We start from the raw sequence: 24,862 nt of genomic DNA on the forward strand, positions 1-24,862 counted from the left end.
TTACTCAATCTGTTAAAGGGGTTTCCTAAGCTGTGACTTCATTTCAGTTTTGAATTCCAAATACTGGTATATTCTGGCTTAATAACTGAGTGCCTGTGGCTCAGGGTCTGGGGCCTTACTACTTAGATCTGCATCCCAGCCCAGCATTTTCTGACTGTGTGTCCCTGGCCAGATTACTTAACTTCTCTGTACCTGTTTTCCCAATAACAAAATGAAGATAATAATTACAGTTACCTCAGAGTGTATTTGGAGGATTTAAATGAGTTAATTCACTTGAAGTAATTAAAGAGTTCAATGTATAGTAAGTGTGTCATACATTTTAGCTCTAATTTCCTTGAAATTACCTATAGGAATTTTACCACGTGACATTCATAGCAGCATTGTCTTATGGGGTCAGTATCATGAGAAAAAATTCTGCAGTGCTTTTAGTTCAAACCCATGACTTTAGTGGCATTGCATTATGAAAAGAGCACTAGGCAAGAAGTTAAGAAATTCAGGCTTGAGGTCCAATGCAGCCATCGAACATGTGATCATGAATGCACCACTTCAACTCAGGATGGACCTGTTTCCTCAAAACAAAATAAATGAATAAGAGTGGTGGACTGACTACAACCTCTCTCTCTCTCTCTCTCTTTTTTTTTTAAGAGAGAGAAGGGCATGAGCTTTGGGGGTAGGGAGTGGAGGGGGAGGGGCAGAGGGAGAGAGAAAGAATCTTAAGCAGGCCCCACACCCAGCAGAGAAGGGAGGTGCTGGCTCAATGTCACGACCCTGAGATCATGATCTGACTTGAGCTGAAATCAAGGGTTAAATGCTTAAACCACCGAGCTACCCAGGTGCCCTTGACTGCACTTTTTTAAGGCTACACTGTGTGCTAGAAAGAACTCTGGAGCAAGAGTCTTTGGACTCTTTAAGCTCCAATTCTAGCACTTGTTGGGTGTAGAAATTTACAGCAAGTCACTTGACCTCCTGGAACCTCAGTTTCCACATCTGGGACAGATGTAATATTGGAAATATTCCCTGCCCCAGTTAGTGGTGAACATAAAATTAGGTAATGAAGAAAGTACTCTGTAAATTATAAAGCGCTAAATAAGTGTAAGGTTAATATCATTAAATTCTATCTAGTCTAATTTTTATACTATATCTTATTGTTTTCTGGGCACAGAAACAGCCAACTGAGTGGTTAAGTAACCGACGCTTGATTTCAGCTCAGATCATAATCTCAGGGTCGTGAGATCAAGTCTCATGTTGGGCTCTGCTCAGCCCGGAGTCTGCTTGTCCCTCTCCCTATGCTCTGCACCCCTCACTCTGCTCTCTCTCTCATAAATCAATCAATCAATTAATCAGTCAATCAATCTTACTGTTTTCCTATAGTCTTTTTATAAGTAGAATTCTACCTTAGAGCCAGACTATACACATATATTTTTTGGCATTCAGACCACCTACTATAGACAGCGTCTTCCCTTAGTTAAGATAACTGCTATAAAATTTCAATTTGCCCTTGGGTCATCATTCAAGCATGACTCCATGAGTCAAGAAATTAAAAATCATCTATTTCCCCTTCTTTGTGCAAATATCTCTGTGATGTAACCTAAAAAAAGACTTGCCTCGGTCTGTGTTTTTTTTTTAATATTCTAAGGGGGCTGTTTTAAGTGAAGAGGATGAAGGGAGATTATCTTCATAAAGAAAAAGCACGTGCATACAGCCCCTGCGCACACACACACACACACACACACCAACACAAACTATATGTTCCAACCAGAAAAGCACTTTCCTGCTACCAAGTCCTTATTCATGCAATTCCTTCCACCTGGAATTTCTTTTCCTCCCATTTCTGCCTGTCCAGTCATTGCTAGCATTCAGGGCTTTATTAAAATCTCAGATTTCCAATGAGATGTATTGAGTTCTTTGCCCTATCAATAATCTTTCAGATACCTCCTCCTCTTTTTAAAGATGATAAAACTGACAAAAAAGATTAAATGATTTGTTCAGGTCACCTTTGTGGAATTTTCAGAAAAGTTTAACTCACATCTTTCTCTCCCTATACCCCAGGTATAGCTTCTCAAATCATTGTAGTCTTGAACCAATTTATATCCTCTTCACCAACCCAGTTCTCTTTTAACACACACATGATATCACATGCTGCCTTGCAATACAGGGCTCCTTGTGAATAGAGACCTCCTTACCCAGGGAGTAGTTCCCATAGAAAAGTAACCATTTTATTCTCCAAATCCCTCATAGCTTTCAGCACTTGTGTGCATCCAGCTAGGGTAAAGTTAGTATTTGTTGAACTGGAGTGGAATATCCCGAGGATATTTCCTACTACCTTTCCATGAATGAACTTGGTTTTGTATGCTTCCACTTTGATTCTCCCCTAAAGAAGATCTTCTGAAGGTATCAAAACCACCATGGCGTAGATGCAAGAGGTAGTGTAGATCCAAGGCCTACTGCTGACTTCTGCTGGCTCTGTAATCCTTAAATGCAAAGCTCTCCTCAGAAAGAACAAGGAATATTGGGCAATCCCTTCCAGACAGCATTTGGGAGTGAACCATCCTTGACATACCCCAAATTAACTGTGGTCTGAAGGCCCAAGGTCATTTGCAGCAGGATTTTAATGACTATCATTACTTCTCCCATTTCCACCCCCAATAAAAACCATCACCAACTTGATGGGATTATGCTCTGTTGTGCAGTGCCACAGAATTCCAGCATGAGACAGAGCATATGGTCTTTGCCAACAGCATTATTTATCAAAGGAAGATAAAAATCACAGTGGCGCCCTGCTTTTCACAGGAGGTAATAGCTTGGGGCAAGACACAGCTTCAGCTCAGCTTGGGTTTGCAAAGACATGGCCCCCATTTTCCCACAAAGCACTTCATAAAAGTGAAAATGGAACACATGCTGAATGGGATTTTCAGAATAATGAAAACCCTATAATTAGGAAGCCGTAGTTAAAATTATATTACCCCATAAGAGCGAAGCTTAGTAACAAGTTAATGCAATTACTAATTCAGCTTTTCTAGAGATAGAAGCAAACAGTGCAATTAAATCCTTAGTCTTTATTTTTGCAGGGGCTTAATGAAAGGGAAATAAATGAGCTGGATCCCCTTCTCCTTACCTCTGTCTCTGCTGTGCCATCAGGGGATAGGTTTCCCACCTCCTCTCCCCAATCCTGTCTGAAAAATAAAACAGGTCACCAGCTGGGAAATGGATTATGCCCCCACAACTTTGTACCTGGAATAGAAGCCCTCATTTTTGACAAAGATTGCCAATAATTTTGCATCACTGGCAGCTTCCTTTTCCCTCATTAGCCTGCTTATTCTATTTAACAAAAGATTCTCTGTGTGCTGATTTGTATGTGAATGTCAATGCTCCCTGTATGCTTTTTTGTCCTGAACTCACCATCTTTATTGTTACTCTTCTCCCACACAAACCGGATTCACTCCAGACAAACGACAGACCCACAATCTCCCAAACACAGTTGTCACTTCTGATGACCTTTATGCATACCATTCTCTCTGCTTGCAGAGCCATTTTGGAGAAGGTACCGAATGACAGTGATTTCTCCTAGCTACCTACATTAGAGGACACTGATATAGTGACTGGCAGTCCACAAAGAAGACAGACGAGACGGTGGCTTAATTCTTTGATGTGAAGAAAAAGAGCCCAGAAACTCAGCTATCTACATGTAATTATAACCTTTAGTATCCAGTAGTACCAAGCCAAAACAGTCTGTGTTTGGACATGCATGATTGTAAATGAACAGCCAAATTTAGTAAATGGCACTTTAGTAAGTGGCCAATTCTGAACACAGAACAGGGACTTCTGGGTGACCATTTTGATTAATCTAACTCACATTTCTGGTTCAACAGAGGTGTTCAATGAAAAGCCTGAAAACTATGTAAGTGGGACTCAGACTTACCGGTTAATTTAGGTAAATCAACCTATATTTTACTGAATGTAAGGTACCATTGATCATAAGACACATCATTATTTAATGTATCATAGAGAAAAAAACAAAACAAAACAAATCACCGGGGCACCGGGTGGCTCAGCACGTTAGCATCTGCCTTTGGCTCAGGGTGTGATCCCAGGGTTTGGGGATTGAGTCCCGCATCAGGTTCCCTGCAGGGAGCCTGCTTCTCCCTCTGCCTGTGTCTCTGCCTCTCTCTGTGTCTCTCATGAATAAATAAATAAAATCTTAAAAAAAAAAGAGGCCAAAACACCAATTAAAGCATGACTCCCCATTTTCTTATTAGAAATCTTCATCTTTTGTTATATTAAATTTATTTGATACAAATAGGTATTTATTAAACAACATAGAACCACAATATGAACATCTATGCCAAGTTTCCATATGTACCACAACCATCATCATTATCTGTCATTGACCAACAGTGATTCTGATACCATCAATTGTATGATGCATCCTGATTTCAAAGTTGTTGAATTATAAGAAAATGGGCCCTTCAGCATTGATGAAATATGGTATCTATATTCTTTTGATGAGGATCTCATGAAATCAACAGCCTTTCCTCACTTTACATCAGTTCCAGCCCCAAGTGACATATGGATCTTGTCTGTGTCCTTGGAGTCTTCCTCTCCCTCTGTCTCCCCCTTCTTATGCTCCATGATGGTCCTCCCAGGACTACAACTCACACTGGCCTACTCCTTGGCCAGTTATTAAAGTTTAAGCTTTTTTTTTTTATTATTTTACTTTTCCAAAACTCCTTAATGCTTGCCATTGTCACTTTATTTCTGCCATTATTGCTCTTTATTTATTTTTCTTGAGCCTTTTTTTTTACATCAAGAAACAGTTCCTTTGATTAAAAAACCTGTAACTGTCCCTGATCTCTCCCAAGACGCTTTTTTTTTTTAATATTTTATTTATCTATTTATTTAAGAAAGAGAGTGCATGTACTTGCAAGCCAGGAGAGGTCCCAAGATGCTTTTAAGAGGTCTGCAAAGATCTGGGGTAGGAAAGAACAATGATCCAGGTGCTAGTTCAAAGACTGTCCCTCCCCCACTTCGAGGAACCACCTAAACACACCCTCTCTATTAGAGTACCTTTTTTTTTATTTAAATTTATTTTTTCTCTTACCGTTAGGCAGCATGATCAAAGGAACACGTTGTCCTTGGGCCTTCAGTGCAGAAAGGCCTTTAACTCCTTTCTGGCCAGCACCCCAGGTATTCAATGTCTTATGATCCCTCAGCCAGAGTGAGCAAGATTGCTGTATGCCATCTCACAGCCTCTCACACACACATGCCCGTAGGCTTACTGTTACTTTTTAAATTTACTTTGTTCCACCTTCAAAGAGGCTTTTAATATTCATGTTAACCTGGTTTCACCTGTATAGAAATGTTAGGGGACATGAGGGCATTCTGTGATGTGTCATGGTTCTAAATGTCCCTGAGGGTGGTCCTGACCCACTAAAAAGAAGTTTGCTTCAGAGCCCAACTTAAAATAGTTACTTCGAAAAAAATATATATATATTTACTTTGCTGGCTCCCTAACCTGAGGTGATCTTACTCTTCAATGACTAATGACAGAGCTACTCTTCCTATTCAATGTTTACATACAGTGGTGTGCAGGAAAACATTTCACAACTGGCTGGGGCTGAAGGGAGGAAATTTTGGTTTTGTCAATTTTGGTGGTGTAAATACTACCACTGTGGCTGATTTCGAGCCACCAACATGATGTCATTAAACTCAGTTGGGAATAGAACTAATAGTAAAATGTCGTAAAATGATTAGAAAGTGATGGGTTTTGACTATTAACTATCTTTGCTTTTAATATAGTTTCTTTTGTTATAAGTTTATATAATTTAATTTTTATTAATGCCTGTGTTTAGTAACCAGTTTATAAAACTCTGGGAAATTTAGCAATTGGCTCTTGTAAGCCAGAAGGAGCAGCTCCAACAAACATATTTAATTATATATGTAATAAAGTATATGCTACCTTGTATTGTTATTATTACTTTCATCTTTTATATACCCAACTAGGTTAAATTCTCTGCAATATGAGGCTATTTGTCTTATAGTTTTTATTTACTGTGCTGCTAAACACAGAAGGTAATTAAGCTCTAACATTAGTAATGATGTTAACTCATTGAAAATGTTATTGAAGGGCTATTAAAATCCACTAATAACAAAATCTTGGCTGTGCCCCAAATCCAACTCTGCCTGCAATCACATCTTTATCCCAAAAAGCTTATGAAATATGCTATCGAAAAAGAAATATTATCAGTGTAACTGAATCATCTTTGCCACCAACTATAAGATCATTTATTATTAAGAGCAGTGGTGACCAGTTTTGTTACTGATGCTGTTGAGAACACTGATCAACAGTCAATCACCAACAAGCAAGTCAGCCAACCCCTATTACTGTTGAAGATAGAGCTTTGCCGGAGAAAATTTTCTTGGGGTGGGCATCCCCTGTAGGGTAACCAAACTGACAAACTTCATAAACCAAATCCCCAAAAGTGATCATTCCCTTTATAATTTACACTTAAAAAGAATTAGCATACAACCCCAAATGCCAATGTATTATCAAATAGATACTATTGGTATCCTCACTGGAGACATAGTTTTCCAGCAACAATAATGTTGGTTTCAATTAACCAGGATCCTTCCTGTCCCAGAAATCAGATTAGCAATGAGAATGGCATTTGTTCAGTATTAAACCAGAAGATAGGAAATATAAAGGTCTTGAAAGATGCATACTCCAGGATACAAACAATACAAATAAATCATCTTGTTCTGCAATGGAGTAGATCTGTCTAAGCCCAAGACTATTAATATCTACCAAGCCATGTCTGTCATAGTTAGGAAGTATTGATAAAGTCTGTGAAAATTCTCTAGATATGTCACCAAAACCACAATTATCTCATGCCAGAGGAGTTACAATTTAATGAATTTTGGCTTTATATGCTACAGTTACATCGTAGACATAGCTGCCTGAGAATATGCCCCAGTCCAGGGTTGGCAAATACATAGCACAGACGCTGCCACCCACCCCTTCCCACACCATTGGCAGACAGCGTTAATTGATCACTACACTCTTCCTCCACTGGGTGCTCCTATTCTTCCCAACATGGTTCTATAGGATTTGCTGTAAATGAAGAATTAGGAAACAAGGCATGTAGAAAACCTTTTGCTGGAAGTGTAAGGGCAATCCATTATTTCAGGTTCATTTGGATGGTGCTGTTATCATAGAGTTAACCTTTTAAAAATCGTGTTGCCCATTGTTCCTCACTGTAAAAACCCCAAGGTGTAAAGTCAAGAGCTTTACATTGGCTTTGGCTTTCTTTGCCTCCAGCATTGCAATGGAGAGGTGGCATAGGTCTTTTTTTTTTTTTTTTAAGATTTTATTTATTTATTTATTTGAAAGAGAGAGGGGAGGAGAGGCAGAGGGAGATTCAGACTTCCCACAGAGCAGGGAGCCCACACTCAGGACTCAATCTCAGGACTCATGACCTAAGCCGAAGGCAGACGTTCAACCTACTACCCAACCTGAGCTACCCAGATGCCCCATATGTCTTACTTTAAACAGACCAAATTATTCACCATTACTTTAGTCAGCAAATGTACATTTTACAAGTCTATTATTTAAGTTTTCTTGGCTTTTTTGCCACTACCACTAGAGGGCGCCATAGAAAGAGAAAGGAGGTAAAACTAAAGGGAAGCCATTTTTCTTTTCAGTGCCTTCACATATTGACTCTCCTTGACCTCCAGGTCAGGAACCCCTGACCTAACCTGCACTATGCCCTTGGATGCACCAAACAGCCAACTTTCCCCACGAACAGAAGCATCTCTTTTCACCTCTGTGTACCTGCCCTCTCCTCCAATCCCCATCACCTTATATTCATCTCAATCACTTTCCTGATCCGGTGTCTTTCCCCTCCCATTAGATTGTGACTTTCGAGGGCAAAGCTAGTCTTTGTGTCCCATGTCGTTGTCGTACCTAGCACACGGTCCTGTATATGCATTTGTGCGTCACAATAGAGACCTAAAGTGCTGAAAGTCACAGGCCTCTCATTCAGGGTGAGAGAAATGAAAACCCTACCATCTCATTAAGTTGTGGCAAATTTTCCACAAGTACTTAGGGATGTGCTTGGGCCCCGCTCTCTAATTCTTCATAAATGAAACTATTCCTATATGGGCACTAGTCTTCAGCTTTTCTGCTGGGTAGAATTCAGCTTCTTAACTTTGCATCCCAGAGATCTGATATAGAGGGAATCTGAATGTTATTCACTCCGATGATGTAGTAGCTTTTCATTGACAGTCTCATGGAAAAGCTGGGGGAACAAGCTTCTGGCTGTCTCCCTTCTACCCCGCTGAAATTCTTAGATGTTCCCCCCCACACCGCCCCGCCCCCTGTTGACTTTAATTATGTTCTCCCAGTAGCCTTTTGAAATTGGGCAAGCTTCTGGGAGCATTTTGAAAGGCCCTGTGAGCTTCCTGGTCAGCATTTTCAATCTCTAATTATAACTTTGCATGATGGCTTCACTTAATACTTGTCAGGTGGGGTTGGGAGTAATTGATGGTTTGCAACTAAATCTTCAGTAACCACCATCAAGGTATTAGAGTTTAATTCCTCTTATGTTCTTAGAGAAGCTGCTAGAAGCAAAGAGGAAATTTATGCTATCCTCCATCCTAGGAAAACACAAGGACTTTATTAGAGCGTAGTGAAATATTTATAGGAACTTTAGAGCTTGTGGGGCTCAGGGACTGAATTCACCTTACACTTTCATTGGCACTCTTGCTTCCAGGGAAATCTATCATGGGGTGGTCTGGATATGTCACTTTGGAAATCCTTTTTAAAAAAAAAAAAAAAGATTTTATTTATTTATTCATGAGAGATACAGAGAGGCAGAGACACAGGCAGAGGGAGAAGCAGGCTCCCTGCAGGGAACCCGATGTGAGACTCAGTCCCAGGACCCTGGGATCACAACCTGAGTCACTCAATCAGTGAGCCACCCAGCCATCCCGGAGATCCTGCTTTTAATGAATAAATGATTACCGGTGTGTAGTTTTCTCTGGAAAGAACATTTTTCTCACCTACTGCCTTCATAAAAGAATCAAAGTGTACTAAAATATAGAATAGAAATAAAGGGACTATTTTGAAACAGAGATAAAAGCATTTTGACTGGAAAAAGGACCGTCAGTGATGTTACAGGATTTCTTTCATACAAAGAATAGGCTTAACATTTTGTTTAGAAATCAATTTTGTTTCTCAATCTTTCATTGTGAGTGTCTGTTTTACCAAACTCTTATTATTATTTTTGGTTTCACTGTCTTCCCCTCACCTTCTCTTAATCCTTCCATGTTGCTTTGTTGGTATTTATTGCCCTTCTAGTAAGGCATCTCATTCCTTTCCATGCTGCCTCTTCCATCAAAGGTGAATTAAGGAAACTAAGGTAGCTTCCTTAGCCCATTCCACATGTTTCATCCATCCATCCACTCTTGTAAAGCATGTATTGTGGGTCAGCCATTGGCTAGATGGGGCAGGTACAAACACGAAGCAGTCTCCACTCTCTAGGGACGTTCAGTTTAGTGAGACTGGGAACCATTTCTGGCAGCATTACAAACCATATGAAATTTTTAAGCTATATTAAAATTCTCAGGGAGTATCATCATTTCTCCATGCTTGAGAGTTCTGATTAGCTGACACGTGTGTAATACTAACCTAGTGGACAAGATGTAACTATGATTCCTTGACCTGAATCTAGAAGCCCTCAGCATGCCAACAGCGCTGGGGAAGAGAGCTGAGGAAAGACTGGTACAAGTTTGGAACTTCTGCAAAGAACAGGCATCAGTTCAGAGAGAGTTCCACTTTCCTCCAGTTTGGCAGCTGTAGGTAAGATACCACGTTCCCAGGGATTAGGCTTTTCCCACAGCAGAGCTGTATCAACCTATTATAAGCTTACCTGGGATGATTCACATTCCCTCTCTTAACATTCTCCTGGCCAACTAGCTCGGTCTGGGATAAAGCTCAGGGCACATGGTGGGATTCTAACATCTAGCTGCAGCATTGGTACACCAGCCCAATAAGAAACCACTGTTGTTATGAAGCAAATGATCCTTAATGCCAAAAAGTACAGTAAGATGTCAACTGAAACAGAGGCATACCTCCAAAGTAAAGAGCTTCAAAGAGCATTCCAGATTACACCTCATCCTTAAGCCTGTACTTGAAGTCAGCATCTATGTTCTGCTAATGATTGTTACATTAAAAGGCAGTCATTTAATGGGGCACTTTCCGTATTCAGAGTTAAGTTGCCTTCTACCATATGGCTTTGGGCATGAAATGATGAAACTGTAATGTCCAGAGCCCCTGCTGCTGAGTTGTTTAATGGTACTATGCATCATGAGCCCTGAGATGACAGGAAATCTGTTTTCAGCTTATATTCCCAGGGGAAAGTGAGTCCTTTTGGCTTACAGGGGTTTAAACCCTCTGATCACTGTGGTTTGCACACTCACTCTGACCCTGCATATAGCTGATAAATGAGATAGGCCTGACTCTCAGAGACAGGAACCTTCATTATGCAGCCTTTCTCAGGTTTTCAAAAATAAAGAGAACAATCTGTAGTGACTAATAAAGCAAGAAGCAAGAGCAGAAGACCCACAAAGCCCTTGAAATAAGGACAATTAGGGGCACATGAAATGAGCTTCAGCCTAGAGCAGTGCAAAAGTCAATCCCTTGGCTAATGGAAATGGCTATCAGGCCTTGATCACAACTCATGTGCCTGGCACTCTGCCAAGAACTTTAGCATAGATCAGCTCATAATCTTCCCAACAGCCTCTATCAAGGACATATTATTATAATCCCCATTTTACTGATGGCAAAACCACCTTAGAAGAGTTAAGTAAGTCGGGCAGCCCGGGTGGCTCAGCGGTTTAGTGCCACCTTCGGCCCAGGGCATGATCCTGGAGACCCGGGATCGAGTCCCACGTCGGGATCCCTGCATGGAGCCTGCTTCTCCCTCTGCCTGTGTCTCTGCCTCTTTCTCTCTCTGTGTTTCTCACGAAAAAATAAATAAAATTAAGAAGAAGAATTAAGTAAGTTGACCGAGATCACAGCTAATTAGTGGTGGAGCTAAACTTCAAACTCAAGCCTGCTTGACTCCAGAGCCCAACTTTTTAACCACAATGGTGGTTGAACATTTCTGCCAGTTTCTGAGGTAAGAGTAATTAGGGGTGAACACCACTATGGTAATTTTTTAGTTCTTGGTTTCTAAATATGATTAGTAAATTATATATGATCCTCACTTCAATGGGCAGACTTAGTCATTTTCAACATATCCTTTTGTTGACTTCATAAAATCCAAGATCAAGGAGCCATTTTAAGTGCTACAGATCCCTGGTCCCTGACTATTATCAACAAGATTCTGGGACTCAGAAAGGGCAAAAACAGATAACTATCACCTGCTTAGAATTCCACCTTGATATGGCTTACACTTTCTCAATGTGACATTCATTACAGTAGTGTAAGTACTTTTAGGAATTTAACACAGTTCCTGTCCCCAAGGATCTTACACTCCTCCTGGGGAGCCTGGAGACAGAGAGTTCAGTAATACTCAAGAACATAAACAATTTAGGCCCTCACTGGCTCAGACAATACCAAAGACATGCAGAGAATCAAAAGACCTCAAAAGAAAGCCCTTGTTACTTTGCTAGGTGAATGACCAACTCATAGATCATCTTACCAGACTAAAATCAGAAAAGGAACTTTTGTTCATGTACTTTACTTGGCATGAATAAATCACTTAAAATCATAATCAATCTGAAACCTAGCATGCCTATGGTTGAAAGTCTTGTATAGCTTTAATAAGGCTTTAGGCACTGTACCAATCAATCCCTTTGGAATTTTTTTTTTCTAACTCTGAGAGTTAGAAAATTCTTACAAAAGACAGAAGCGCTGTCTCACCCTCAGTAAATAGGTTCTCTTACCTGATGGGCCCTGCTTCATTAACTTTTAACTGGTGTTTTTAATATTCAGTTTGTACTTTTAAACTTTTAAAGCCTTTATCAGATGTTCTTTGAAACCAAATGCATACCACTAAAATGCACGTTTCCAACGTGATCAGATTTCTTTTAAACTTATTCACAAAGACCTTGAGAGGACAAAGAATGTATTTAATGATAGGAACTAGCATGGCGCCAGTAATGAATGGTTCGGTTCTGCCAATAATACCCAAAACTAAAGCAATAATTTTTTAAAGCCTTGTTTTGCCTTAGCAATTTAAAATAAAGTATTTTCACATGTATTATCTTATTTAGTCCCTCTGACAACCACAGAGCCAAGCAGAGTGAGTTTTACTATCTCCATTTTAAAATTAATATGGTTCAGAGCCTTTAAATAATGGAGCCACACTTATGCAACAAATGTGTGACAGAGTCAGCACCAGAATTCAGGCTTCTTGGCTCCCAGCCCAATGCCATTTCAATTCAGGTATTTATATCAAACAATATAACTTCTATTCCTATGTGATCTCTGCAAGGACAGGTTGCAAGTCTTATCTGTCTTTTGATCCCTGGTGCCTGACTTGGGACAAGTAAGAGTTTGTGGGAGACCAGAAATAAAGACACTGTGCTAGGGTGTGTGCTTTTCACAATCACTATTACAAGTTTAGTCTGGTTGAGCTAAGACTAATAAGGCCAGAATTTTAGGGTCTAAATATGCATGAGACAATTAGCTTTCTTATATCCCATGGCCAAACAATTCCTAAACACAAGCAGTCATCTGACTAACCTATTCCAAGAGGGATCTGGTAAGTTAGCAGATAGCTTGGTCCAATTTATTTCCCTAAATCCATCCAACCATACTTGAGAGTGGAGACTAACTTCTCAGGAAACATCCTCACCTATAGTCTCTCCCAGGAAGATTCCAAGACAAGGCCTTATAGAGCAGTGGCCATGATCTGTTCCCAGTGACACCTCCCCTCATCCTGATTAAAGCTGGATTGTTGCTTGACCCAAAAACGGGGAGCCCAAAACCTTCGGGGTGTCCTGGCAAGAAGGCTCTGCCCCATTAGAAATTATAGGGACTTATAGGGCTGATCAAATATCCCTTATCAGGAATTCAAAGTGAAGATATAAGGAAAGAGTAACTTAGGAGCAAGAAGAAAGAGATTCAGAGGTAGAGACACATTGATGTTGGAGCCCCAGAGTGGGGAACATGGGAGACCTCCTACCTGGACTCTGGCCAGGGTTATAGAGCCAATGGCTGTCTTTTGAAGCCAGGAGTGGGTTTTCTTCCCTTCCAGGACAGTAGCTCCTTAGCTTTTTGGGATCTCGATCTTCTTGATAATCTGATGAAAGATATGGGTCCTTGTCTTAGAAAAATTTATCTACAAAAATTTAGGTCAATGATTGCACTTCACTTCAAGGAATTTCTTGATCCCCTGAAGTCCAACCTCAGATCCACTGAAAATCTGTGGACCATGTAGACTCTTGCTTAAATTGTTAGCTCATCTAAGATGCTATGGTATCACATGATCTCTGAAGTTCAGCATATAGTAGAGGGATTGGAATATAGTGAGTATTACATACATCTTGGTTGAATGAGTGAATAAATGAATGAGTGGATAAGTAAATAAATAAAAGAAGTATACTTTGGAATTCATACCCTGTTGACAACACATTGGGAACATCCTTTTCCTTTCTCATGAAATACTTTTTTACCATAGCTGGGAAACGGCTGAAAGGAATACCTGTTACTTGTATATACCCACATGATGTTTAATATACCTAATGACATAGTTGATGGGCACACTATCACCTTCCACATCCAGAACTAGAAGGGCACTGTGCCTATCAGTATACCAATGAGAACTTATAATGTTATAGCCCACAAGGGTAGCACCACTTTTCTGGTAGATAAAAAAAATGAAAATTCACTACGTTTTCTACTTGAAATATATATATATATATGTATATATATATATATATAATAAGTTACTCTTTCCTTATATATATTATAATATATATAATATATATTAAGAAGTATTATATACTTTTTCTTAATATACAGCTTTAAAAACAATATTCACACTTTAATCTCTTTTCTGACTTTTGGGAGAAAAAACTAATTATTTTCAATAATCTGGTATTCAATTTTAGGTTGAACATCAGCTGGCTTCTCATTCAGACATTCAGACATATAAAGACAGAGAGAGGGGATCCTTGGGTGGCTCAGTGGTTTGGCGCCTGCCTTTGGCCCAGGGCATGATCCTGGAGCCCTGGGATCAAGTCCCATGTCGGGCTCCCGGCATGGAGCCTGCTTCTGCCTCCCTCCCTCTCTCTCTCTCTCTCTCTCTCTGTCTATCATAAATAAATAAATCTTTTTTAAAAATAAATAAATAAAGACAGAGAGAGAAAAGCCTATTTTCCTTTGATTACTCTGGCTGGGTTTATTGCCCATCTAAATATTGACCAGAGTGTAAATTCTTTGAGGGTAAGACTATGCCACATAGCTTTGTATCTGCTCCTCTTGTCTACTGTCAATCTAAATGTACTACAAATTGAGATATTTCTATTAAATTTATATAGTGGTCCATAAAGTGGGGAGAAGAGATTTGCTTTTTGATTTGGAGAGGAAAACAAAGAGAAATACAGTAAAATGCAAAGATCTCAAATTTGTAGAAAGTATTTTGCAGTCATCATTTCAAACTCATTACATTCAAAAGTAAAATCTATCCTGTAGTTAATTATTTTTATATTTCTGAATCCTTTATCGTAAAACTTCTATGTAAAAAGCTTCACTTCAAGTTATCACTAAGTAAAATTGCAGGATGTAGCATACATCACATGTTTTCACATGAAGAGATTTTTTCCCCCTGTGGATCAAATACCCCTGTAGTGTAAGAAGAATGAAAAGTTCTATTCATTTGCAATGCACAACTTATGGATTCCAGTGGCACAAAATATTGTACTGTGCTTCCATCCAGGGAGCACATTCTCTCATTAACATATTTAAAGCCCACTAACAAGAAATCTATACTTGGTTTGTGGCATAGCTACTAAACTCAAAGACCTAATTTTTGCTAGCTCTATAGCTACTTAGCTTACTAGGCATAACATTTATTCTTTTATTATGATCTTCAAAATATGACTACTGTATTCAACATGTGCATGGGGTGAGGAGGAGTGAAGAAACCAATAGTTCCTGAATGTTCTTTATGTAACAGGGACTTTGCAAAGGTGACATCATCCTAAGAAATTATTTTTACACATTTTACAGACCAGGAAGTTGAGTTATAGAGAGGTTATAGTGCTTGTCTAAGGTCACACAGCCAGAAAACAACAGAGTCCGGATTTGAATTAGTACACTCTATCCTCAACGTTTAGGTCTTAGCCTTTTGCTACCTCCCCAACAGGGACCCAGGACAGGGAATGGTTGTTTGAATCACCTCCATTATTGCAAATCATCCATTAAGGACCAGTTCTGCTTAATAAGGTTAAAAGACAAAGACTCCAGCTCCCTGCTCTTACAGTTTTGAGCAATCACTTGAGTGGAGTATGATCCACATGTTGATCTTAGGTCCCACCTTTCCCTACTGTAGACAGGACCAGGAAGTATGGTAACTTTCTTCAGTCTAAGGAAAAACCAACAGGTCAGAACAAGGAGCTGCTCTGACCCAGCAGTGGCCTTGGAAGGCCAAGTTAAAGAATAGAAAGGCGTAACCTAAACCCAGAACTTGGCTCTCAGGTTTAAATACCTCACCATGTAACTTTGGCCATGGCATGCTGCAATAGCAGTGAGAGTTAGCTCCTGAGTTGAAGCTCAGATTCCATTTCTGCCTCCAGTAAGACTTTGCAGGGTGACCTTGGGCCAGACCCGTGACTTCAGTGTTCTCATCTTTGAGGTGAGGGGTCGCAATGCCTGCCTAGCATCCACCTTCTAAGTTGGTTTTTAAAGTAGAACTGACACAGCCTTGGAGCAGGCACCAGCACAGAACATAGCTCTCCCCATACACACAACAGAACTTGTACCGAAGGCTAGACTATCAGGCTCTATCCCTTAAGCAAGACCTTTGGGTAACCCGTACCTCCAGACCCCAAATCTTTACCAACAATCCCACATTCTTCCATCAATGTTCTTTGGTAGTTATAGATATTGTAGCACCACTGCTGTCCAAGATCAGAAGTTAAGAAGTTGAAAGGCTCCAGGAAGATGTGGTGTGTTGTCTCCACATCAAGTAAACAGCCTGGGGCATCGCTTTCTGACAGGTGACAACACTCATGGAGCACCAGTGAAGGAGCTGTGTTTACATGACACTTAATATCTTGAAAGACATTGGATCTATGGGGGTGCCCATATCCCAGTAACCCAACTCCCTGGACTTGGACCAGTGGTGAACTCAAGATGATCTCCACCATTTGCTTGGCTGTCACCACCTCCCCAACCTGCGAGAAATGGTTGATGGCTCCAGAGAATGACCCTAGCCTTTCAAAAAAAAAAAAAAAGGTATGTTACATGTTACCCAGCCGGTAGAAAAGGGACCTTTAAGAAAATGTGTCTAATGTTTGAAGGAAAAGTAGGGCAGCTTTTGAAATTATTTTCATAGTCTTTCAACTAGAGAAGTAAATTATGAGAACTAAGAGTTATAGACAGCAGGACAGGTAGCCAGACTGAGCTCTGTATTTCCTTGATTCTAACACCTGTTGGGGAGCACCTCATGGGGCCACTCTCCATGAGGCACATTATTAATATGCATTGTCTGAACTAATCCTCATGACAATCTATCATCCTCTGGCATGAACCAGCAATAGGACCTTGAGCCAACATTGACATCTCTTGGCTTGGTCCTCTTCTAATGCCAGGGTAGAATTATCAACATGTATGCTGAAATCCCCAAGGATTATGCCAAGAAATGGAAATAGAGAGGAAGACAGTGAGCCATGCTGAGGGCATAGATAACTATGATACAGACAGGGAGGAGGAGAGACAGTATAAATAAATGGGAGAATATCTAGGGAGAAACAGAAAGGCAAATTCAATAAGCACTTTCAAAGTATGAACCTCAAAACAAGTATCTTTCTTCCTTAGAGTATTACTGTTTTGCACCAGCTTAAGAAGCCTGACTACCTCCCTTCTGCTTCAGAAAATAGACAGGATAACAGGAAACAGTTTCAGATTCCACAGTGATTATAGCTACTTGAGTTTGACTTACCAAATACTGTCTCAAACAGATGGTATGTAACATTTGATTAAGGGCTTATCCTACAAGCCCAACAGGGAACATTTCTTCCCCTCTTAATATAGAAAAGATGCAGAGAGAAAAGGAAGTAAACTGACATCTTTGCTCATATTCCATGTATGTCAGTTGTGCTCAATGTCTGTGCCTTTCCTGAAATGAATCTGTGCTTATTATGCAAGTCGAGACCAACCTACATAATACACCATAGAATCTTGGCGAAGAAGGATATGGAAGATCACCTCATCAAGCCCATAAATGGAGACTGGGAAAGGTTAGCTGATGTTCCCAAGGCCATATTGTGGCAAATTTGGGACCAGGTCTTCTCACTCAGGGCCTGGTAGACACACTAGTCTTTATGTGTGCATAACATTCAATGCGGAGAAAACATACAAATTTGTCAGCACCATTATTACTAAATTAGCACCAATCTCTGATGAACAATTATCAGAACTTGAAGCTGATGGGTAATGCCATTCAAGTCCAGTTAATGAGCCAAAAGCTTGGTTCTTCAAAACACTTAACATTAATCGGCATTTGGCTTTGGTTTATGACAAGTGTTTTCAAAACATCACAGACAATTACAATATTCTTAGCTTTGTCTGGTGTAAATACAAAATGAAAGAAAGTCAGAATTTCGTAAATGACAGTCTCTAAAATGGAAATAATGAGTCCCACAGAGAAGGTACAATGTGTTCATCTTTCTAGAGGCCAAATGTAATTTGGGAACTAACGAGCTCACTGAGAGATTACAAAGGGTGAGCCTTCTGCTTGGCGAGGATGAAAAGGATCAGCCCCATAATGCAGTTAAAAAGGAATTACCCCAGGCTTCATGTCCTGCTCCCAGGCACACCACCTACCCCTACGGTCAATAGCAGTGCCACAGAGGCAAGGGTTCCCCAGCAGCTAGTGGGAGAAGGAAGCAGCATGCTGAGAGGAATTAGAAACTCAACACATGGTAGGCTGGTGCTAGGAAAGTAGCAGAGGAGAGGAAGGCAGAAAGAAAAAAAGGTAGGAGGATAATACCTTAGCTCCAAGCTCCAGGATTCTAAGAAGAGTTCTTACATAATTTTGTTTACTGGGTTTCCAGGTTCTATGATCTGCCCATCTATCTACTATCTATCCATCTATCATTATAAGCTAAAACCCAATTGTGGTTCATGTTAGGTTTTCTGAACAACAGAGGATTGCTTCATTCACTGGCCTTAGCATTATTCACCAGCTAGTTTTGTATTAATAAATAGTGTGTTAATCAATTAACCTGTCCTTGTTTATCAGCCCATTAATAGCTAACATTTATTGAGAAGTTACTATGTACCAGAAAGAACACTAAATCCTTTCCCAGCATTATCTCATTTACTAGTCACTGTGACCCTTTAACGTGATAACAACAATTATAGTCACATTCAGGAATGTATTCAACACATATATTAAGCAGCTGTGAATGTGATGCAGTGTTCTAGGCATTGGGGACATATCAGTGAATGAAACAGGCAAAGTCCTTCCTCTCTCTTAGGTAACTTGTATCAATTAGGTATTGCTGCATAACAAATTTCTCCAAAGCTTACTGGCTAAAACAATTAGCATTTACTATTGCTCATAAGCGTATGGGTTCCCTGATCTTGGCTGACTCACTCACGGATCTGTAACCATCTGGCAGGTTGGCTGGTCTGCAAGAACCTGCACTGGGAGGACTCCTCTCTATTCCATGAGGTTACCATCCTCCAGCAGCTATCCTGGTTGTGTTCTTTATGGAAAGGCAAGTGTTCCAAGAGACAGAGTGGAAATGTACCAGGCCTCTTGACATGTAGACTGAGAATTAGCACAGTATCTTCTAGCACATTCTATTGCCCAAAGAATGTCATAAGTCCAGCCCAGATTCAAAGATGGGAAAATGGAGTCCACTTCATGATAGGAAGAGTCACATTGGAAAACATGGATACAGAGAGGTCATTAATACCCTCCATCTCTGACATATGTAATCATGGCTGAAATAATGCTAAGGAATTCCTGAAAATAGTTCATTTGAGTCTCACAATAACCCTGTGAGTCAAGATCTACTATCAGTCTTTGTTTCCTAGATAAGGAAATTGAGGCCTAAAATGGTTAAAAAATTTGCCTAACACCTACAGATATTGCATGATGCAGTCAAGATTCAAACCCACGCCTGTAGTGCCTAAGCACCAAAACACTATGTGCTTCTCTCCAGCCTGGGCACTTAAAGAGAGAGAGAACGTATAAAAGGTGGCCAATACCTGAAAGGTCCTTCCACGCCTACTGGGGATACGTAACATAAATCCATGAAGAATCAGGAACAATATGTGCCACTAACTGAGCTTTGAAGGTCATGAACAGTGAACAGCAAATGGCATCCTCCTAACTTCTATGTAAAGAGGTTTCTGCATCTTCCTTGCTTATAGAATAAACTACAATTTCCCTAGAATGGTTTTTCTAACACATGGATTTATGTAGGTTAGCATTTTGTTCAGCTGCAAGCAATAGAAAATCTGACTAAGAGTGATTTTTTACTCAAATAGGGATTTTTTTTTTCCATGCACAAGGCAGATAAGGGAAAGCAGTCCAGGGCTTCAATGGAGCTAGGTGATATCATTAAGGACCAGGATCTTTCTTTCTCCTCTGTTATCCTCTAAACATATCCTTTTTGCAGGTTGGAACGTATGGTCTCATGGTGCTAGGATGGCTGCTATACCCACAGGTAATTGTGAGTATTCCTAAGTAGGAAGGAGAAAGGAGAGGAAGCCTAAGGTGAGCAAACCAGCATACCCTGTCCACTTTTTAAATGTTTTCCCATGACCTCCACCAGATTATACTCTCTTTACTCTCTTTGGCCAGAAGTTGGTAATGCATAGCTGCAAGGGAAGCTGGGGAACCTGGTGTTTCGGTTTTCTAATTCCATGATATAGGAAAACAAGGCAGAATGGGGCTGTAACTGGTTTTTGAATGCCCCAGTGAACTGAAGCTGTCATTCCAAAGAGCACTTCAATCAATTGCTCTCCTGGCTCCCTTTTCTTCTAATGCCCTTCATGGACAGTGGAAATTCTCCTGTGACTTCCCTGATCCCCAGTGGCAGACATGACTTCTCTCAGGCTCCCTTAGTCCTTTCTCTCTGCTACTGTTGTGGCATTTAGCACTTTCTTTCATTGTTTGTCTAGTAGAATGTAAATTCTTCATGTCAGGGACCATGTCTTGATTTTTTTTTTTCCACCTACAGCACCACACCACATGTAGCTCCTGGCACATGCAGACATCATGATGGGAAGGGATTTTGCACCATGACTCAGTGCACATGGACGATGACATGGACAGCCCCAATAATTTGAGGATTGTCAGGGGCAGATGACTGGTGCAATGGTGGTGCCATCAGTGATAACAGGACACTGATGAGCTCTGTTTCAGACTTGCTGAGTATGAGTTGATCACTAAACCCACAAACAGAAATTTGAAACAGGTTTCTGGTTTTAGGATAAAGGTCAGGATTTGAGTTATAGGTTTGAAACTTGTTGTCAAAAAGGAAGATTCAAAGCAGAAAGAGCTGAGGATTCCATCCACAGTCAGAGAAGACCATGAAGAAAGAAGAAGGAGTGAGCTCAAAAGAACAAGCAAATGTCAAAAGCAGACCTGGACAATGATGTAGGTCTGACATCACCAAGATTTTGCCAGAAAGGGAGCACTGGCTATGTGCTTATCCAAGTCGTCAGTGTGTCCTCATGAAGAACAATGGAGGCTAAACTTGAGCAACTATTTTCAGTCCAAACTCTAAATTTCATGATAGCTAAAGCACAAGAGACATGTGCTTCTGTGAAGCAATGAATAAACAAATGTGATTTCCTTACATGGAGAATAATAGAACTCCAACTGAAATTGGTTTGAAACTGGCTTATGTAAAAAGATAATTTATTGGCTCATGAAAGAGCAAGAATGGCTTTTGCTTCAGGCATGGCTGGATTCAGGGCCCAAGTAATGTCTTCAGGACCCATCTCTCATCTCTCTTCATTTCCTTTTTTTTTTTTTTTAAGATTTTATTTATTCATGAGAGACACACAGAGAGAAAGAGGCAGATACACAGGCAGAGGGAGAAGCAGGCTCCATGCAGGGAGCCTGACGTGGGACTCGATTCTTTGTCTCCAGGATCACGCCCTGGGCTGAAGGTGGCACTAAACCGCTGAGCCACCCGGGCTGCCCTCTCTTCATTTCTGATACTCTCTTAATGTTGGGCTCATTCTCCCTCAATGCAGATGACTTTCCCCATGCATCAAGCAAAGCCAACAGAAAGCAACCCTAGACTACAACATCTTTTTTTTTTTTTTTTTTAAGTAGGCTCCACGCCCAATGAGAAGCTTGAACTCATGACTCTGAGATCCTGAAATCAAAATCTGAGCTGAAATCAAGAGTCAGACACTTAACTGACTGAACCACCCAGGTGCCCCTGGCCTACAACATCTTTGCGGTCTTTGATTCCAAGACTGAGAAAGAGCTCTGCTCCCTCCCTAAGCTCCTAAATATCAAATCTCAAGGAGGAATCTGATGTGTCCTTCTAGGTTTTCTGCCTATTCTTAAGCAGAGGGAATGAATCATGCTGATTCTGATGGACTGGATTGAGGTCACACATTCACTTCTCTGGAAGTTTCGGGGTGGTGGGGGGGCTCTCCATTAAAAAGTAGTTCTGTTGGCAGAAAAGAAGAAGTGCTGGACAGACAAAAACAACAGAAGTCTTCTAAAGCCTGTTGCAAATAGGCTTTGACCATTTAGGCCTTGCTTCCTTCTTGTGATTCAGACACACAGAGCCTATTGATAATTCAACAGTGAAGATCTGCTTGACTCACTGCCCTGGCAGCCTACTTGCCTGTTTAGCTAGTAAACATCCTCTTTACCTCCACCCAGGCTCTCAGACATATCCCAGGAAGAGGAACTAAATGGAACCTTAGGCTAGTTGATCTCAAGGCTTGCTATTTTCAGGAACTGAATTCAGCCCCCGTTGCCTTATAATTACATCCATTTGGGATTCCATGTGGCTCTTCCCCAGGCCTCCCTGAGCTACAGCTTGGATTTCTACTCTATATAGTGTTTCTTCTGGGCCTGGGATATTACTTTATTCTCTCCTGGTATAATCCCCTTACTAAGTTGCCATGACTAATTTCTACTCTTTCACTACATAGCTACCTGTACGAGAGCTGTCTGCAGCTGGATACTGAACTCTGCTCACTTGGCAAGCCTTCTTTCTATTGCCCAATGGTTAGACCATCCCTATGCTATCTCTGGAGGCTGGTTCATACTCTGAGTCCCACCTCAATTATGGCAGCCACTAACATCCCTAAAAAAAGTTCCTCAGTCCCTAAATATAAGGAGTAATTGGACCACATGAAACAGCATTCTTGGAAGCATCCAAACTGTGTTTATTGCATTATAAATATTTGATCTTCCCCGTGGAACTATGCAGAAGTGGGAAGAATGCCCAATTCCCCTACTTTATTATCACACTCTGTCACCAGGCCTTTAAAGAGTTTATACTACTGAATATCAAGGTATTGAATCCCTCCTAAATCAAATCCTTTGGGCCTGAGCTTTTTTGCCCACAGAGTTCAGACCATGTTGTGGGATAACTACCACCTAGTTCCTTCCATCTCTCTCACATATATTTCAAGGGTCTTATATATAAAAATCTCTTCCCCTTCCTTCAGGAAAAGAGCCAAGAACTCATGCATCTTGGTGCATAGAAATAGACTCAATCAGATCTGCTCCATTAATTTTCTAACCATGCCTGGACATGAACTCCAGCAGAAGACTAGGCTTGGGTTTAGGTTGAAATCTCTGCAATAAGAAGAGGCATGTTAGTAGAAAACTCTTTCCCAATCTGGGTGTATACTATCAAAACATTCTTGGTATGTGTATTGGCTACCTGTCACACATCACTTAACAACCTCTCAGCCGTATCACCCACTACAGTCCCTGCTGTGGCACCAAGTTCCATATGGTCTTTGTCCATGGGTGTGATCTGAGAATATCTTCCCTGGGGCCCCCCTCACATGCTTTTCACATCCTCTCCCAGTATTCTCTTGTGCAAGATGCATTACACTATACTTAGGGAAAAATGCTCAACACTAACACATCACAACCTAGAAGTAAGAGGATAGTTAATGCCATGGAACAGAAGCTAATGAATATGTACTTCTCTCTTTTGTCTTCCAGGCAGGATTTTTTTTTAAGATAGATTTATTTATTTATTTATTTATTTGTTTGTTTGTTTGTTTGTTTATTTATGTATTTATTTGAGAGAGAGAGAGAGAGAGAGAGAGCGAGCATGAGCCGGAGGCAGAGGGAAAGGGAGAGAAAATTCCAAGCAGACTCCATGCTGAGTCCAAGCCCAATGCTGGGCTCCATCTTACTACCTTAACATCACAACCTGAGCTGAAACCAAGAGTCTGATGCTTAGTCAACTGCATCACCCAGGCATCCCCAGGCAGGAACTTTTGAGACACAATTCATAAGGCTCCTGAGAAGATTCCAGTGATATAGAACAGAAGTTGTCTGCAACAGCAGCCAAGCCAATAACTTATTCTTGTATTGATTTTCCCTTCTTCCCTGTCTCACATCCCTTGTTCCTTATTCCTCTCTGGGATCACTTTTCAAATAAAATATCTCAGGTGCAGGTTTCAGGGAAACCCAAGTTAAGAGATAAGTGTATCATGGCTTCGTGGTAACTGTCTAAAAGAGAGAATAAACCTTTGGTACGAAAAATTTAGTTTCAAATTCTGTCTAACTGTAACACCATAGACAAATTACTTAGTCACTCTGAGGTCCAATTTCCTCATCTTTAAAGTGGGGATAAGATGATAGACCCCATTGTATTTGTCTAAGTATTAAATTGGATAGTCTGCATGAGGAGCCAAGTAAGGATGGCTGCCACAGGGTAGCATTCAATCAATACTCATTCTCTTGCTTTTATTCTCAGCCTTTGCTCCTCATGGCTTTTTTTTTGAAATCAGACGTTGAAGGGTAGAAACAAAAATAGGCATAAGAAAGTTGTGCACAAAAAGAAAATACTTCAAATGTATATACATGGATGTATAAACATGGATGGATACATATATAGAATTCCATTAAACAACATTTAAAATTTGTGTACCTCGTATTAGTTATATTGTAATTTAAAAATTTTTTTTAAAATTGACACACAATGAAATGCGAACTAGGTTCTTTTGTCACAGCGGGAACTCTTTCCTTTAACAAGTTTTAAGTGAAAATGACCTTATTAATATATAAATATTTAAATATATGTGTATTATATATAAATATAAAATATATATTGTATATAATATATAACAAATATATTAGTCAATAAGAACATTTTTATTTAAAATATGTTAAACAACTCCTTCTCTGATGGAAGTATAAGTATTTAATAATAGATGTTAACATATGTTAATTATGTCAATAATAAACAACATAAAAACAATAATATATATGCATAAATATGTACATATAAACAAAGTGGTTATTATACCAACTATCTTATTTTTAATAAAGGATTTTGAATCTGAACTAATGAAAAGACAAATAAATCACTGGGATTAAATCAAGAAGACAATGTAGCCCCTTATGCCATCATTTAATTATACCGTGTATAGCAAGGTGTATACACCCAAGGT

The 24,862-nt window shown here is 40.1% G+C and overlaps 1 protein-coding gene across 1 annotated transcript in view; it reads right to left on the reverse strand.

The window, feature by feature from the left end:
- Positions 1–24,862, reverse strand: part of LOC144282312 (uncharacterized) — a 284,831-nt gene that overhangs the window by 37,781 nt on the left and 222,188 nt on the right. The window contains exon 5 of the mRNA XM_077845800.1: positions 3,116–3,169. Coding sequence (XP_077701926.1) covers positions 3,116–3,169 — 54 coding nt within the window. The remainder of the gene's footprint in view (positions 1–3,115; positions 3,170–24,862) is intronic.

This window comes from Canis aureus, chromosome 13 (genome assembly GCF_053574225.1).
Source record: "Canis aureus isolate CA01 chromosome 13, VMU_Caureus_v.1.0, whole genome shotgun sequence".
Classification (NCBI taxonomy): Eukaryota; Metazoa; Chordata; class Mammalia; order Carnivora; family Canidae; genus Canis; species Canis aureus.